The 13,626-nt window shown below is 37.6% G+C and overlaps 1 protein-coding gene across 2 annotated transcripts in view; it reads right to left on the minus strand.

The window, feature by feature from the left end:
- The window catches only part of GUCY2C (guanylate cyclase 2C), a 60,180-nt gene extending 55,247 nt beyond the window's left edge, over positions 1 to 4,933 (minus strand). Inside the window, exon 1 of one of the 2 annotated variants that reach the window (XM_015589990.2) lies at positions 4,711 to 4,933. Coding sequence is in view for 1 of the 2 variants with exons in the window: in XM_006912643.3 (XP_006912705.1) it covers positions 3,007 to 3,223 (217 nt within the window). In the remaining variant the exon portion in view is untranslated. Of the gene's footprint in view, positions 1 to 3,006; positions 3,357 to 4,710 lie in introns of those variants that run through there. The other variant, XM_006912643.3, reaches the window with a different exon arrangement.
- Positions 4,934 to 13,626: the final 8,693 nt, after the last annotated feature.

Raw genomic sequence — 13,626 nt, forward strand, 5'->3', positions numbered from 1 at the left:
CTTTTATTTTTTGGTTGAGAAATACAAAAACATAAAATTTCTTGACGGAGAAATTTTATTTATGTTAACAGATAAAGTTGTTGTTATTGTTATTTAAATGAATCAATAAACAAATATTTTTAAACTTTTCTCAGTTTAAATTTCCAGTGCAGTAAATGTCAATAAATGTAACTGCACAAACAAAACTCCTCAGAGTGTAAAGTGGTCTTGTGGCCAAAAAGTTTGAGAGCCATTTCTGCAGAACACACTATAGTGTGCTGCTGCCTCTCAACATCTTATGCTTATGTGGACTGTTTTTGTTTTATATGCCTTTTATCTTTCTCAATCCTAAATGATTTCTCAAGAAAACGCTGAACATTTTTTCAGACAATGGAATGACAAATAAAACTTAAGTTTTAAAACAAGCAGTCACTCTAAGTGCTACTTCTCATCCTTATCCTGCCTGCCTGCATTTCCACCCTGCTATGATGTCTTAGTCCTGGGAGGATGACTGGAATGCTATAAAATATAGAGTGATCTCAGAACCCTCTCGCTCCTATCTAGAGCTTTGAGGATGGTGTTGGACCCAAGTGAATCTGGCTATAGGTGCTGGAATCTAGGAAACGGACCCCCCTTAGCACATGAGAATATGCGGAGGGGATGGACCAGGTGCATTTAGCCATGGATCATACATCCTTGAGGAACCAATGTCCTAAAGTTAAAGGAATTCATTTTTTTTTCACATTTTCCACCAAATCCTATATATTCGTCAAAACTCACAAAGGTTTCCTAAGTACTAGAAAAAAAATACTGATCTCTTTCTTTTGGACATCACCCACTAAATCTGAACTGTTGTCTTCAATTTAGTGCTTACGTATATTGTCATAGATTTTTTTCCCAAATAATAAAGTTCAATATGTTTAGAACATGAACCTATCTTTCCCTCACAACCTGCCCTTCTTGAATTTATTATGTATGAACATCCATCCAACAAAATGCATCACTAAATGCAAAAATTTGGGAATCCTTATTTATCCTTTCATCCCCTCAAAATTCTCCACTCATTTAATCCATTCAACAACCTCACCACGGATGACTATTTTGCACATAAGATGAGTAAAACTTTGAGAGATAATTAACTCATTCAATTAGTAAATGATGAAGCAGGAATTCCAATTCAGGTTATATGAGTTCAGAGATCAAGATCTTACCAATACATTATACTGTTCAGTTTATATGCCTGGTAACTTGTTTTCCTAATACCAGCAACAGCAGAGCAACAACCACGACATTAACATTCTCAACAAGAACAACAGTAACAGTGACAACAATAAAAACAACTTCCAGTTATTGAGTTCTTACTGTTTCAGTCACTGTATTAGGTACTTTATATGAATTTCCTCATTTAATTCACAACATATCCACATGACATGACCACTATCTGTTGTAATTTTATAGGAGAGGATAACGAGGCTCAGAAAACTTAACTTCCTCAAGGTCACTGGTGAAAAACGGTTGGATAAAAGGCTGGAATATGAACCAAGAGCTGTCTGATTCCAAGTCACACTACTTCTAACCACAATGTTCCACTGTCTTATTTTAATGAGAAAGTTTGTTCATGGCGGGTAAAGATCTTTTTTACTCACCATGAAAAACATGACACACTCTTTGGAATCAGACATGGGTTTTAATCTCATTTCAAACAGATAACTTGTATGACTTCAGCACAGTTATTAAACCTCTGCTGTGAAACAGCATCAATGCCAACAATCTGACAGAGTTTTGATGATTAAAGAAGTTATATATCTCACCTAGAACATGATAGATAGACTTTAAATCAAATGTCCTTTTCATTATTAGACACTGCCTCAGAAGGTGATTTTATGAAATGACCTCCTAGTTCCGTGTGTTTACATTTGAATCCTGTCTCAGACAGGATCAGGAAATGAATATGGCACAGAAGAAAGTTACTGCAGAATTGATACCTGTTATTATTACTACAGAATTTGAAATAGAGGAAATTTAGATATGCCTTCCTTAAAACCATAAATAACCATTAAGATGTATGAAATAGCATTGACTCTGTAAGGATACTTTTGGCAATCTAGTCTCAAAGAATGGGGAGAAAACCAAAACCATGAAAATATTTAGTGTAGTATTTTTTAAATAATCATAAACAATTAAAACTAATAGAAAACCCTACAATAAAGAATTATTAAATAATCTAGGAGAATATCTACTCTAAGGGATAGACATCCATTCACATGATGCTATGAAGATTAGGTAGCTTTAGGAAAGTCACTTGTAAAGCAATGTAAAGTGAAATCAGAAAGATATAAATTTTTTTCTATGCCATAGTGATCTCAACCGTGTTCTTAAAAACAAAAAAACTGAGAAGCATATGAAAAGAAACTGGAAACATCCAGGTGGCTAGAAATTATCGGGGGTGATTTTTTTCTTTACTTTACATATTTTATCTAATGTTATAAAGTTTATTTTAATAATTAAAATATACGCTGAAGAACAACATTGAATTAGATTGTAATTTAATATATTGACCATGTCTTATAATAATAGCCAACAGATATATAAAGAGTGAACAGATGGATTAGAAATCCCAGAGTAAGATTCAGCATCTGTATAAATTTTACTTTCTTAATTCATCTTCTGGACTGGTAATCCTGCGAAATCTCAGGTCCAGACCAAATGTTACCTCTGAGCAGCTGCAGGAGAAAACATGATGCCTCTTTGAAATTGAGAAATAAATCTAGTTTTTATTGAAATGCCAGCGGGAGCATTTCACTGCTGTGAACACCTGGCATTTCCTGAGTTGGGGTGGATTAAGAGTCAACTCACTGTGGTAGGAGTTCTCTCTGAGGATCTACTACCTTGAAATAGAAAGGGGTTGTGGGACAGGCCCTTAGAGAAGAGTGGGTGATCAGGCAAAGAACACAGTCTTTACTTAGCAACTCTTTGACCCCAGAAGTAGTACTAAGAAGGAGGAAGATTCTGTTACCATATTCTTACCATCACTTAATAGACGGCGTCTCACTATTTCCACTCCCATATTCACTGCATTTTTCAAATTCACCGAAGGCTCTTCGAAGGCCGAGTTTTTCATCATCAGGACGCTGATCTCGTACCTGCCATCGTTGCAGTTCTGACTCACCTGAGAGTTCCAGAGCATCAGCCCTGGATGGAGGAGCAGCGACCACAAAGCCAAGCCCAACAGAGGTATCGTCATGACCTCGCTCTCCTCAGAACCATACTCCTGGGCTCACTTGCTTTACTCTGGGCTTTTAGGGAGACAGAGACTCCAGCTGGACTGTCTCTTACTGGGTCCCTCAGTCCACTCTCCCCAACATTCCTTTCTGGTCCTGCCCCATTGGTCACGTGGACCACAGAATACTGCCTGCTGGCCAGTAATTAACAGCTACATTATGGTAGGAAATAAATCAAAGTTCACTTTGTGTATTTGCTCACAGAAAGGTTAGAGTTATAAACAGGGAGATTACCTGGACATCATCCAATAAAAATATATCGATTTATGACACATCACTGGGAAGAGAGAACAGAGGAAGAGGAAAGTGGAGTATATACATAAAAAGCTTTGTAAAATGGAAAATAAGGTCAAAAGACTTGAGAAAAGAACAAACGCAATGGACTACTTGTGTTTATGTTATAGCTGCATATTGAAACTGAATCTTTAACTGGGAAGAGCTGTTTTTCAATCAGTCAGTCAGCAACTATTTATTGAGTCCCGATTATATGTTGGGCATTGGCAAGGCACTGGGCATACAGCCATGAATGATATTACACGAATGTTCTCATGGAAAATGCATTCTAGTAGGGAAAACAAACATTAAGCAAATAATTATGACTGACTAAACTCAACAACAACAAAAAAAGTGCAAAGTGCTGTAAGACATTGGTCCCCAACCTTTTTGGCAGCAGAGACAGGTACTCCTATGAGAATCTAATGCCTGATGACCTGAGGTGGAGCTGAGGCGGTGATGCTAATGCTGGGGAGCAGCTGCAAATACAGATGAAGCTTTGCTCGCTCGCCCACTGCTCACCTCCTGCCATCCAGCCCAGTTTTCAACTGGCCATGGACTGGTACCAGTCCACAGTCCGGAGGTTGGGGACCCCTGCACTAACAAACTCGATAACCTAGAAGAATTGAATAAATTCCTAGAACATACAACCTACCAAAACCAAATAAAGAAAAAACAGAAAGCCTGAACAGACCAATAATAAAAAAGGAGATTGAATAAGTAATCAAAAACCTCTCAACAAAGAAACCCAGGACCAGATGTCTTTATAGGTGAATTCCACCAAACATTCAAAGAAGAATTAATAGCAATCGTTCTTAAACTCTCCCCAAAATTAAGAGGGAACACTTCCAAACCCATTTTATGATGCTAATATCATCCTAATACAAAGCCAGAAAAAGAGATCAAGAAAGGCCAAAATCCCAGATCAACAAAGATGCAAAAGTCCTCAATACATACTAGCAAACTGAATTCAACAACACAGTTAAAGTGTCATACAACATGATCAAGTGGGATTTATCTCTGTGATGCTTAGATAGTTCACTATATCCAAATCACTGCGATATACCACATTAACGAAATGGAAAAAAAAACCCATAGATGCAGAAAAGTATTTGATAAAGTTCAACACCCATGTATGATTAAAACTTTTAACAAAATATGTATAGAAGAAACTTACCTCAACAAAAGGCCATCTATGAAAGTCCCACAGCTAACATGAAAATCAATGGAGGGAAACTGAGAGCTTTCTCTTGAGGATTCAGTACAAGGCAAGGATGCCAACTCTTGCCAGTTCTTTTCAACATATCACTGGATATCCTAGCCAGAGCAAATAGGCGAGAAATAGAAAAAAAAGCATCTGTAAAAGAAAAACTTCTTTGTGTTTCTCCTTTACTACTATACTTCACTTCTGACACCAGATGTGTGGATTTTCTACACATCAAGTAATTCTCCGATACCAGTTGGGTGTCCTAAAATTTAACTTGATTCTGTCACTATACTCCTGGAGATAGTGTTGGATCACATAAGTGAAGGGCTCAGTCCCAGGAGACTGCGGCCTCCAACTTCTTATGCTCATTTGGTGGCCAAACTTGTATTCAAATCTGGTTTTCTAACTCTTGTTGCCATTCACACTTCTTGTGGTACAAGAAAGAGCAGACCATCTTTTTCTTTTTTTTTTTTAAATTGGGTCTGGAAATTACAAATATGACAGGAGGTCATATTGGGGGTGGATGAGGTAGATAACCACCAGGTGCTTTTAATTCAGATGTGAAGACAGAAGGTAGGTGCAGTTCTGGGAATCCTCTGATTACAGCACGTAACCAGGAAAAGATTCTCGAATGTGAAGGACTAAGATAACAGTCCTTTCTGCACTCCTTAAGGTGTGACAGCCTGCTGAAATGTGAAAAGGTTAAAGGATAATTAAAACCTGAAACTGGACAAAGGAAGTCTATACCTTAGGCCTAGTTTCTGGAACCCCTAACCGCATTCTGTTAATCATGAAACTTGTAACAATGAGCTCATACGCCAACTGCCAATTTTAGCCCGTGTAACCCTGCTTGCTTGCGTGGCATGAAAAATAATCAATTGTATATAAGCTGAAAATTACTGTTTGGCCATCTCCCATGAGAATACTGGCTATTGCCCATGGGAACATAGGCGATCACCCATAGGAACATAACATTCTAACAACAAGCTTTCTGCTTCTGTACTCCCCGCTTGCACACCTGACCAGTGGGTTGACAGGTAGTGAATAGGAGAAAGATAGACCTTTGTGTTTAAGATAGAATGAAGAATGAGATTTAGGGCTTATAAACCTTGTATCTTGGCATTTCGGGGCTGCACCTTTGTACAGGACAGCCGCCGGCTAATAAACAGCCTTTGAGAGCATACTTGGTTTGGTCTATTCTATACAGGCCACAACAAAGGTAAAAATCATATCTCTTATATGTTGTAAAACTACTAGCATGTAGATTATAAATAAAACGAGATAGGTTCTTCTGGGAGAGTTTCAAGGGTCAAAAGTAAGTAATGGAACACCTAAGTTGGCAGATTTTTGAGACTCTCTTCAATAGAACACAAAACCTCTAAAGACATGAGAAAAGAAGGGAAGGGGCAGCTGAACAAGTCACCTGCATGTGCCATTCCATTTCTGGCAATACTTTGGGTCTCTTTTGTCTGCTTCCTACTAAGATCCACACCCCACCTTCTTCAGGCCTGTAGGAACACGCCACATCTCTATACTCTAGAGCAGTCTTAGGCTTCCTTTGTCTCTTATCTCAGTGGGGATGCAAAAATGAGTTTTTCAAAAGGAATTTTACCAACTAATAGAACTGATGGAACTAAAACATGAAAGTTTTTTTATTTAGCGCAAAGGTAGAGATTCTGATCTGAATTTTATTGAGGAAAAAGGGCTCTAGTAAAATATTTCCTATCCGATGATTTAATAGACTCAACAGATTAACTGAAATAAGCATTGAATCACTGACTGCCTGTAGCCAGTGGACATGCTTAATGCTCCCTTCAGTTAAGTCGTTTGCTTACCAGGCGTTCCTTGTGTTTGTGCCTAAATTTGCTAAATTTACTTATTACATTATGTCCTTAATGAGATGTTATGTAATCTGATAAAATACTTAGGAAAACTCTTGGAAATTTTAAAGGCAAATTACTAAGAAATATGTTGTGGCAAGACTGGTATAAAATACTGGGGAATATGAAAACCCTTTAAAAAGTTCTGTCCTTAGAGAGCTTGTCAATTGCCTTAACACATCAAACACTAAAAATAGTACAAGATGCACAAGGGATGTGGTTTACTTAAGAAAGTTGATTCAAAGTTCCAATCTAGGAACTCAAAGAAAATTCCTTGCCTTGACACCAACCATTTGGTGAATAAATGAACATGAATATGTTTTGAGATAAAATAAAAATTTAAGGTATAAATGTATAATTTTTAATGATTCCTGCTTTGATTTTTTTCCTTGTGAAGGAAATACTTACTGGTCCTAGCCACATAGGGTAACATAATGCAAGATGGATTTAGGTAACTAAAAAGCTTTGGTTTTGCTGAGCACGCAATGCAAACCTTCTGAGTTAGGCATAGAAAAACTTAAGTTGCTTTATATAATAAAGTGAAGAAAATTTGAAGTTCTCAGGGCCAATCTAGGAAGAAGAGAGTGAGGAGGAGAAGTGGAAAGAGAAAAAAGGAAAGGGAGGCCAATAAGATGGCAAGAGGCTGGGAGCTACATAGAAAGAAATGGCCGGCGAGCAAGGCCTAGTGAGATGGGAACTGAAGACAATTAAGAATAAAGAGGTAGAAAATAAATATGAGGTTGCTTGTATTTTCCTTGAAGAAAAGATGCATTACTTCATCCATACAATTACTATTTACTGAGTGCCTTTTAGTTGTTATCAGCATTGGAATTTTAACACGAATTGTTGTGACCAGAATAACCAGACTCAACCTGAGTGCTTTGATTATAGAGGCAGTTTATTAGCCGGCGGCTGTCCTTCCAAAGGAGCAGCCCAGAAATGCCAAGATACAAGGTTTTTAAGCCCCAAATCCCATTCCTCATTCTGTCTTAAACACAAGGGTCCATCTTTCTCCTATTCACTACCTGTCAACCCACTGGTCAGGTGTGCAAGCGGGGAGTACAGAAGCAGAAAGCTTGTTGTTAGAATGTTATGTTCCTATGGATGATCGCCTATGTTCCCATGGGCAATAGCCAGTGTTCCCATGGGCGATGGCCAAACAGTAATTTTCAGCTTATATAAAATTGATTATTTTTCATGCCACGCAAGCAAGCAGGGTTACACGGGCTAAAATTGGCAGTTGGCGTATGAGCTCATTGTTACAAGTTTCATGATTAACAGAATGCGGTTAGGGGTTCCAGAAACTAGGCCTAAGGTATAGACTTCCTTTGTCCAGTTTCAGGTTCTAATTATCCTTTAACCCTTTCACATTTCAGCAGGCTATTACAGAATGAGCAGATTTCTGCCTTCATGATGTGCTGGCTAGAAAATTACTGCTTGGCTATTGCCCATGGGAACATAGGCTATCACCCATGGGAACATAACATTCTAACAGTAAGCTTTCTGCTGCCATACCCCCGCTTGCACACCCGACCTGTGGGTTGACAGGTAGTGAATAGGAGGAAAATAGACCTTTGTGTTTAAGACAGAATGAGGAATGGGATTTAGGGCTTAAAAACCCTGTACCTCTACATTTCGGGGCTGCTTAATTTGGGGTCTGTGTACCCCTAGCAGACCCAGCTGGCTGAATAAAGAGTGTGTTTCCTATAACTCACTGATTTCTGGTGGTCTGTGTGTCTTTCAGGGGCTGGCGGCTACAACAATGATAATTGCGTTTTAGTGGGAATTTAAAACTGATAAAATTGGTTAACTCTTCCCAAACCTTCAGTCAAGTCTGTGTCATATACAACTTGCCTAATTTGTGAGAATTATAGAAAGATGCTCAGATCTGTGTTTAGATTGATGGGGTAAGAACAGGAACAGGTTGGCTAAATGATTCACAGAATGAGTTTCAAGTCAGAGATGATCATGGTAACACAAGATTTCAGGTTGTGGTGAAATACTGGTGAGGGTTTTTGGATTTTCTACAAGTATTTAATGAGATTAAATGTGATCTTATCTACATCACAAGGTGGAGTGACTCCAATGACACCCAAATCACTATGGTAGACCAGGGTGGCCTGCCTGAATCTAGTACCAATGCCTGTGATGCTTTGGCCTGACAGGCTTGTTTCTTTTCCTTACGATACCTGTTTCCCTCCACCATTCCAAGAGAAACTCTTTTTGATCCTTGAGCAACGTCTTCCTCTCCTATCTTCCCGAGTCCATTTTATACAGTATTCCTATGTGCTCAGGAAGGGCTAGAGTAGGTGATTGTTATATACCTGCCAGAGGTAGCTGGAAATCTGTTAAATTTCCGAGTGACTCTTGAATTAGCACTTCTGTCCAGGTGGCTGTGTTTAAATACCATGGGAAGTATGTGTTGGAGACAGTAATAATGTATCTCACCTGTAATAAAGCTCATAGTGCTCTGGAAATAGCTTTGTTTGTTTTCTCCTACTACAAACAGAACCGAAGGAAACAAGCACAGTTCATTCCCTAGGCTGCCAAAAAGGGTTAGATTGGCTGATATTTCAGTCTAGAAAATGGAACTCTATTTTCCTATGGAGAAGCCAGATATTACTCCTGTTTGTCCCCGCCTCTCCAGGATACCTGAAGGATTACTTCCTCATACTGTAGTTGTTATGTAGGTTAAAATGACAGCTTGGGAATGAAGACAGTGATCAGTTCATTGAAGTCTAAACTCCTCAGGAACAGAGAATTAATTTTCAGTTTTATTTATTGATGTATCTTAGCAGGTAGTAGGGAAGGCAAGGCAAACATTTAAAGAACACACAATGGTATATATATATTGAGATAAAGAAAAGCTTCTTTGAGTTCCAGAAGACCATTTGATAGTCATAAACAAAAAACAAAAATCCACAGAACTGGGAGCTAGATTTGAATCTTGTTTTAGCTGTTTGCTAATAAGCATACAAACTGGGCAGATTACCTAAATTTGCTGATCTTCAGTTTTCTCACTTCTAAAAGAAATTTAATTTCTATGCTAGCCCATAGGCCTGAGCTACAACTCTTGGTAGAGTTTGGACATGGGTAGGTGTGTCAGATGATTGAGGGGATTTACCCAAACAATATCCACTTAGCTGAGGTTGAAAAGCCACATTGGAAGTGATTCATTCTCAGGGGAAACGGCCAAGCATTGAACTGTGGAGCTTAGTTACCATATTACTTAAATCTGTCTCCAGTCCAGCCCATCCATGCATGTCTTAGTTCAAGGAATAAAAAGATCTGGAATAAAAAACTGAAAAACAACCAAGGAATATTATGTCATAGAGCTCATTGCCTAGGGGCCCTCTAATAGGCTCCATCCTATAAAGGAGAGGGATGCTGTTTCTCATTTGGTCAAGGATTGACACCTGCTCTGGCGCTTTGAGAGTCCTCCATGATGATATCAAGCCTGGCTGGTGCTGTGGCAGCACTAGGCCGGGGCGGGGTGAGACTTCAGTGTATTAACAAATTGTACCTGCCAGGGGCAGGACCTCCTGGAGACCCTCACATTTGGTGGTCCCATAGCAGAACCAAGGACAAAAAGGCTTAATGGACAATATTCAAGACACTCCTAGCGACTTCTAGAAATATTTACTCACAGGAGCAACAAGTGAAAATTAAGTTACTACTGTGTTGCTGTGAACTTTGAAGATTCTGTGTGGAGAAGTTTGGGTTAATTAAATTAGAAAATGGCATTAAAAAGTTCTTGGCATCTAGTAAGTGTTTAACAACTCTTAGTTATTGTTATTCCTTGATGCCATTCTCTAAACAGCAGCATCGATTACGCCTTCCTTTGTGCCACTTAGTGCATAACAAGTATGTCTTCCTCAACTTTAATAGAGAATTTATTTAATTGGAAGTAATTTAACTAAAAATTTTAAGTATATACCATTTACTATTTTAGAAAAGAATGGTGGTGGGAAGAAGTTTCAGTTGTATTCAAGAAATAATTATATCACTAGGTGTAATTTCTAAATTACCCCTAAAACAAATCTTTGGAATCTACTCCAGGAACAAAAATTTAAACTACATTTATTTGGATATACTTCTTAATTGTCTGAAACGTATTTATGGTGAGCAAGTAGGTTATATTTGAAAGAAAAAACAGATGTTCTGAAATGTAAGTGGTAGATATTCTTTTTCACGTGTATAATGTAGGAAAAATTAAGTTTTCAAATGCTTAAAACTTGACAAAATTATTTGAAAGATGAACAAATTCCTAATAAAACAGGATTAGATTTAAGAAAACCAAGGGGGAGAAAAATCTTTTTAATTCTTCAAGATTGCATAAACTGTTTGTCCAAAGACACATCATATTAAATATATTAAATGGAACCACATTCTACACATATTATTTTTCTTTTAAAAACCAAAAGAGTATTATAGTTTTGCTACTGGATAATATATTCATTTTGAAGTTGCAGTTATCTTTTTGTATTTTGGAACCAAGCTTTTTTTCTTTATAGCCTTTTAAACTCTCTGAGATCTAGACAGTGATGAAATGACCCTGATCAGGATGTAAAATAAACAGTGAGAAAAGAGCCAAGACCATTCATAGCTGGCATTCCCAATATCCCTGTGAAATAAAAATGAGGGGATTTAAATTAAAGTGTTTGCCAGAGAAGCAGAAGCTAAGAGTCAACAAAGTACAAGGCTGAAAATTCATCAGGAAAGAAAACACAGTTACACTGAAGATATGATTGTGGAAGCTAGTGAGAATTCTTGGCAAAAATTTAGAGAGAACGCTGCAAGGGAGGATAGAAACATAAACATGAAATTAGCAGGAATAATAATGCAATGATGCAAGAGGTTTGGATTTTATCATGAAAAAAAAGAAGGAAGTTGGATCAAGAAGCTATTGGTGTCAATTTTCCTCTGTATTATTGCTATATAACTGCCATTTAGAGTGTATGGTGCTGCTGATGGGGACTTTCTGCTTTACCCCCACAGAAAAAAAATGGAGACTTAAAAAAAACAACAACAAGTCATATATTTGATGTTGAAAGAATGTAGTAATAACAAAATAGTTTAATGCTTTTGATTTTAGCTTTAGGAAGGGAAGAAAAGATGACAGCAGTTGAGATACAAGTTCATATTCTCCCTGTTCCACTTGAAGGATTCCTAGAAACAGTATCCTCAGATGCAGAATGTTAAAGACCTAAGAACGTCCAACACTGTAGAGAATTATTATAAGGGTTTATTTGAGCCATGATAACATGCTGGGAAGCAAGACTGCAAAAATGCTTCCCAGAATGACAGTTTGTAGTTTCTTTTATACATCTGGAGTTAAGGAGGGAACCTAAGAAAGATTAAGTGAACAGGGAGAAAGCAAGGCAGAGAAATCTCTGTGACTGGATTACAGGATATTTAACAAGATGATGTGCTCTCTTGAGGACGATTACCCTTCTGAGGTAATTTTGCCTCTACCCTTCTGAGTTCTTAGCTGAGACTCCTGTCATAAAAGACGGATTAATAAGAGAAAAACAAACATGAGTTTATTAATATGCATAGCTATATGGAAGGTACCCAGAGAAAAATCAATTTTCAAGGTGGTTTAGAATTCAGGATTAAATACCATTTTAACAGGGAAAGGAGAGCGGGGATAGAGATCGCTTAGGGAAGAGTAGATGATTTTTCGGAAAGATGACTGGGCCCTTAGAAGAGCAGATGGGAGGTGTGACAGTTGTGACAAAGTTCGTCTGGGTGTGGTAAGGAGACTTCTAGTTTCCTCTCCAGTGGTAAGAGTCAAACTTCTCTACCTGATGAAACTCCTGGGGAGGGGATTACTGACAACTGAGTTCTTTTTAGAAGATCTGTCTTTAGGCAGATAAAGGGAGTTCAGAGAAAGCCTCTCTCTGCATTTGCTGTTTTTCAATAGCTTACAGCTCAAAATAATCAATATACCAAAGCAGCATATTTCAGAGTCATATTTTGCTACTCATCATTATCTACACTTTCTTCCTAGATCTCATCCATGGCTTTATGTAACTCCTATATGGTGATGAAAATTAAGTTCAAATCTTGAACTTTGACCTCTTTCTGAACTCCAGATTTTGAAATCCAACAATTTTGATATTTCTATTGGAATATGGAACAGAAGTCTCAGATATAGCATGTCTAGGACAGAACTCTAGATTACATCCCCCGTAGCTTGCTCCTTCTCCACCCCAGGAAATGGAATCCTCATCTACCTTGTTGTTCAATCAAAATCCTAGGAGTCATCCTTGATTCTTCTTTCCTTCACCCTCCACATCCAATAGGGAGGCAAATCCTATTAGCTCTGCTGCTACAACATTTCTAAAAAAGGGTTCACTCTCTCCATCTCCATTATTACCACTCTAGTCCAAACCATCACGTCTTGCCTTAGATCCTGTCAGAGCCTTCTAACTGGTCTCCTTGCTTCAGCTTCTGTCCTCTTACAATTATTTCCTACACAACGGCCAATAGATTGAAAAAAAATAAATACGAAATCAGATTAGGTGCTACTCCTTCCTAAAACTCCCAATGGCTTACCAGTATATTTGTTATATACTGGTAATAAATTATCACAAATGGCAAACATAATCTAAGTACTTTATATAAATTAAATCAATGTCATAAAAATCTATGATGTCAGTTTCATTATTATCCTTAGTTTTCATATGAGGAAACTGAGTGGTTAAAAATTTTGTCTGAGGTCATATACATGTTGGGTGTTGGTTCTGGGATTCAAACCTAAGCTATTTTCTTAAGAAGTACACTACATTGTCTCTCAATAGAACCTGAATTCATTGCTTTACATCCACGGTTCTTAAACTTTTGGATTTCAAGACCCCTTCTCAAAAATTTCTGAGGATCCCAAGAGCTTTTGTTTAAGTGGGTTTTAACTGTTGATATTTACTATATTAAAAATAAGACAGAAAATTTAAAAAAAATTATTTGTTCATTCATCTTAAATAATAACATTAAGTTCATTACA

Source organism: Pteropus alecto, unplaced genomic scaffold, assembly GCF_000325575.1.
Source record: "Pteropus alecto unplaced genomic scaffold, ASM32557v1 scaffold103, whole genome shotgun sequence".
Lineage (NCBI taxonomy): Eukaryota > Metazoa > Chordata > Mammalia > Chiroptera > Pteropodidae > Pteropus > Pteropus alecto.